General features: G+C 45.7%; 1 protein-coding gene across 1 annotated transcript; it reads left to right on the forward strand.

Annotated features, from left to right (window-relative positions):
* The first annotated feature begins 953 nt into the window (after positions 1-953).
* On the forward strand, positions 954-1,916 carry LOC141109000 (olfactory receptor 5A2-like). The gene has a single exon (XM_073600958.1). It carries the CDS (start codon positions 954-956, stop codon positions 1,914-1,916), a length of 963 nt encoding a protein of 320 aa, XP_073457059.1.
* Positions 1,917-3,955: the final 2,039 nt, after the last annotated feature.

Below are 3,955 nucleotides of genomic sequence, written 5' to 3' on the forward strand. Positions count from 1 at the left end.
CAAAGAATCCAAGCTTCAATTTCGCAATGCCCACTCCCTCTTCTCTCTTCCCTCCTCTCCCCTTCCCCAACCCCTCTTTCTCCAAAAAAAAAAATTCTGTATTCTCTTTCTACCTTTTCTCTCTCTCTTGGTTTAGCTGGTTTGTGACTAGTTGATTTTATACTCAATGCTCACCTCTTGGCATTACCACTATTTGCTGTGGAATAATATTACCTCCTAATGTCATCTGGTTACCCCCTTTATTCCTTTCATTGTGGACATTGTTATTCATTTGTCTTTGCCAAAAAAATAAAATAAATGAAATAAACATAGATTTAACAATACATTTCTGTCTGTGTCTCAGCTGAAGAGATGAACCTTCTATTTCTCCTAGTTAACATTCTCAAAAAAGTAGAAAGTGGTGGAAAATTCAAAATTTTGATTTGTCATTAGTATAGGTAAGTGAGGGAAAATCCTCCAATGGTGACATCTGTTCCTATGAAATCTCTCTAAAAGGGTCATTCTGTTCACTTTGGAGAGATTTTCTCTCATTTTCTGCTGGTTCTCTAGGACATAAAATAACCTGATAGGAGTTTTACCTTTTCCTAAATATAGTTTAATGACCCAGACAAGTAAACAAGCTGGTGGGACATTTGCCTGATGCTGGATAATCACTATCTGGCTGCATTTCATTGTATCACTGATTCAAAGACTCCTAATTTACCTGATTGGCTACCAGATAAATGACAATCCCTCACACTAAGCACCTCCTGCTAACTCTATACATCCTACACAACATTAACCCTTCCTTACCCATTTTTTATCGCAAACCTTGTCCTGCAGGCCCTGTGCTTAATTTTCAGCTTTCACTCTATGCCCAACTTTATCAGGGCATATTTAGGCAATAGAATTTCAGTCAAAGCAAATGCCTGTGTGTCTAACCTTTTCTATGTTGTTCTTACAGTTGTATACCTATGGCTGCCAGAAGTCCAGCCAACTTAACCACTGTGTTTCTTCTCCTGGGCCTCTATGATGTTCCTCAGTTTCGTTGTGCTTCTTTCTTGTTATTCCTGAGTATATACCTGATGACATTAATCGGCAACACAGTTGTTCTTACAGCTATTATTTCTAGTACTTTTCTTCATACACCCATGTACTTCTTTCTGGCCAACCTCTCAATCCTAGAAATGTGCTACATAACTATAACTATCCCCAACATTCTCAACAACATCAATAACCAAAGTAATATAATTTCTTTCTGGGCATGTATTTGTCAAGTTTATCTCTTTACGTTGTGTGCTACTACAGAATGTGTTCTTTTAGCTATCATGGCTTATGACCGTTATGTCGCTATTTGTATCCCTTTACGATATAGAATTATCATAAACCATACCCTGTGTCTCCAGTTAACAGGGGCCGCATGGGCCAGTGGCATTGTGAACTCCATCATACAATCCCTTCCCACTTCTCTTCTCCCATACTGTGGACTAAACAAGATAGATAGATTGTACTGCGAGGTTCAGCCACTGTTACAATTGTCTTGCAGTGACGCGTATATCAACAAGGTTTTGACTTCTGTTTCTGCTACAGTGTTCGGAGTTGGGTTTATGACGTTTATTTTGATCACCTATATCTTTATCATTTCAACCATTCTCCGAATCCCATGTTTACATGGGAGGATGAAAGCTTTCTCAACCTGTAGTTCTCACATCACGGTGGTCACCATGTATTATGGTGCTCTCATTTTCATGTACATGAGGCCAACATCCTCCGATTCACAGAGAATGGACAGTGTTGTGTCTGCCATCTACTGCATGGTCATCCCAGTGCTGAACCCGATTATTTACAGCTTGAGGAACAAAGAAGTAAAACAGGCCATTACAAAAAATTTTAAATTACTCTTCAACAGTCAAACGGTAAGACTTGGTAGGCACTGATAGTGGTTAAGCTACCGTACATTTGGACAGTACAGGGAAGGTAGATCTGAACTGTCAGTCACAATCCACATATCAATGACACCCCAGCCCTTCACATGTCACATTTCACTGGTGTATATATAGCATATAAAGAAATTACATGACTTCAAAATGATAACATATCTTATTTCAACTGAGGTAATGAGTTAAAACAACTCAGTAACCAGTTTTAAAAATACTGCTGTAAGTTAAAAAGTGCAGGCACCTAGAAGTCCCTTGTCGGGACTATACTCACCGAGGCCAAGATGCCGAGAGCGGCTCGCCCTTACGACCACGCGCACCCGACCCCTGGAAGTGATACAGGGGATTGGGGGCACGCGGAGGCACGGGCTTCCGGTGGTGGCTGGGTACCCGAAGGGCCCGAAGGAGGTCCGTGTAGCCGTTGGGCACTGGAGAAACTGCAAGACAATGGTTAACTAGAACTGGGGTATCAGGCAGGACAAGTCCGTAATACAGGCAGAGGTCAGAGCCGGGATATCAAGCAAGAGCAAGTCCGTTTAATCAGGCAGGGTTCAGAGGTATCAGGCAAGCAAGAGTAATCCGTTTAACAGGCAGAGGTCAGGGTATCAGGCAAGCAAGAGTAATCCGTTTAACAGGCAGAGGTCAGGGTATCAGGCAAGCAAGAGTAATCCGTTTAACAGGCAGTGGTCAGGGTATCAGGCAAGCAGGGGTGATCCGTTGGTCAGGCAGAGTTCAGCACAGGAAACACTATAGAAACCACAGGGAGTAGCAGGTACAGGGGACAGGGCACAGCTGACGACAAACCAGCAACCCGACTGGGTGCTGGAGCCGTCAGATGTAGCCCTCCGGCGAGCGCGTCAGCATGACGCGCTGCCGGGCACCCGCACGGCCACGGCGCGCACACGGGGACCGCCGTGCACCCGCGCGCGCCGCACCATTGGGCCGCGAACGGGTGTACAGCGCAGCGTGAGTTCTCCGCGCATGCGCCCTGGAGCCCGGCGGACGGAGGCGGCTTGTGCCTCCTGACAGTGCCCCCCTCCTAAGGGCGGACACTGGACGCCCAGACTGGACATCCCCTCCGGATGGTCTTGGTGGAAAGCTTGAATTAAGCGTGGTGCATGTAGGTTCCTTGCGGGTTCCCAAGAGTTGTCCTCAGGTGGATATCCCTTCCACTGGATCAAATACTGCAGTTGTCTGCCCTTCTTCCTACAGTTAAGGATGGACTCCACCTCAAACTCATTCTCTCCATCCACCCTAACTGGTGGCGGAGGAAGTTCCCCTCTTTCCGGAAAAGTGCTGTCCACCACGGGCTTCAGTAAGGACACGTGGAAGACAGGATGGATTCTGTAAGTCTTTGGTAATGCTAGCTCCATAGCCACAGGGTTGATAATCCTTTTGATGGGGAAAGGACCAATGAACTTGGGCCCCAATTTCCGAGAAGGCACGGATAATTTAAGGTTGGTAGTAGACAACCAGACCTCTTCTCCTATATTAAAGGTTGGATTTTCCCTCCTGCCCCAGTCATACTGTTCCTTGTAATCCGCTTGAGCCCTTTGCAACATGTCTTGAATCCTCTGCAAATTCGCTTGTAAAGAGGTTATCCTGTCATGCACTGCAGGGACTGCTATCTCAGGAACATCGTTGGACAGAAAGGTGGGATGGAATCCGCAATTTGCCCAGAAGGGTGTTTGGTTGGTAGCAGTGTGAACGGAATTGTTATACGCGAACTCTGCGTATGGGAGAAGGCTTGCCCAATCATCTTGAGATCCTGAGCAGAAACACCGCAGATATTGCTCTAGAGTCTGGTTCGTCCTCTCCGTTTGGCCGTTACTCTGAGGGTGGTAAGCTGATGAGAGACAGACCTTGATATTTAAGGCTTTGCAGAGCTCCCTCCAAAATTTGGACGTAAATTGTACACCCCTGTCTGATACAATGTTCTTTGGTACGCCATGGAGCCTGATGATTTCCTTCAGAAAAATATTGGCCATCTCTAAGGCCGAAGGGGTGCCTTTCATGGGCAAAAAATGGGCCATCTTGGA

This window comes from Aquarana catesbeiana, linkage group LG09, assembly GCF_042186555.1.
Source record: "Aquarana catesbeiana isolate 2022-GZ linkage group LG09, ASM4218655v1, whole genome shotgun sequence".
NCBI lineage: Eukaryota > Metazoa > Chordata > Amphibia > Anura > Ranidae > Aquarana > Aquarana catesbeiana.

What these genes read in the sequence shown, in the direction of transcription:
- LOC141109000 (XM_073600958.1), top strand. Translation starts at nt 954, where the DNA reads ATGGCTGCCAGAAGTCCAGCCAACTTAACCACTGTGTTTCTTCTCCTG.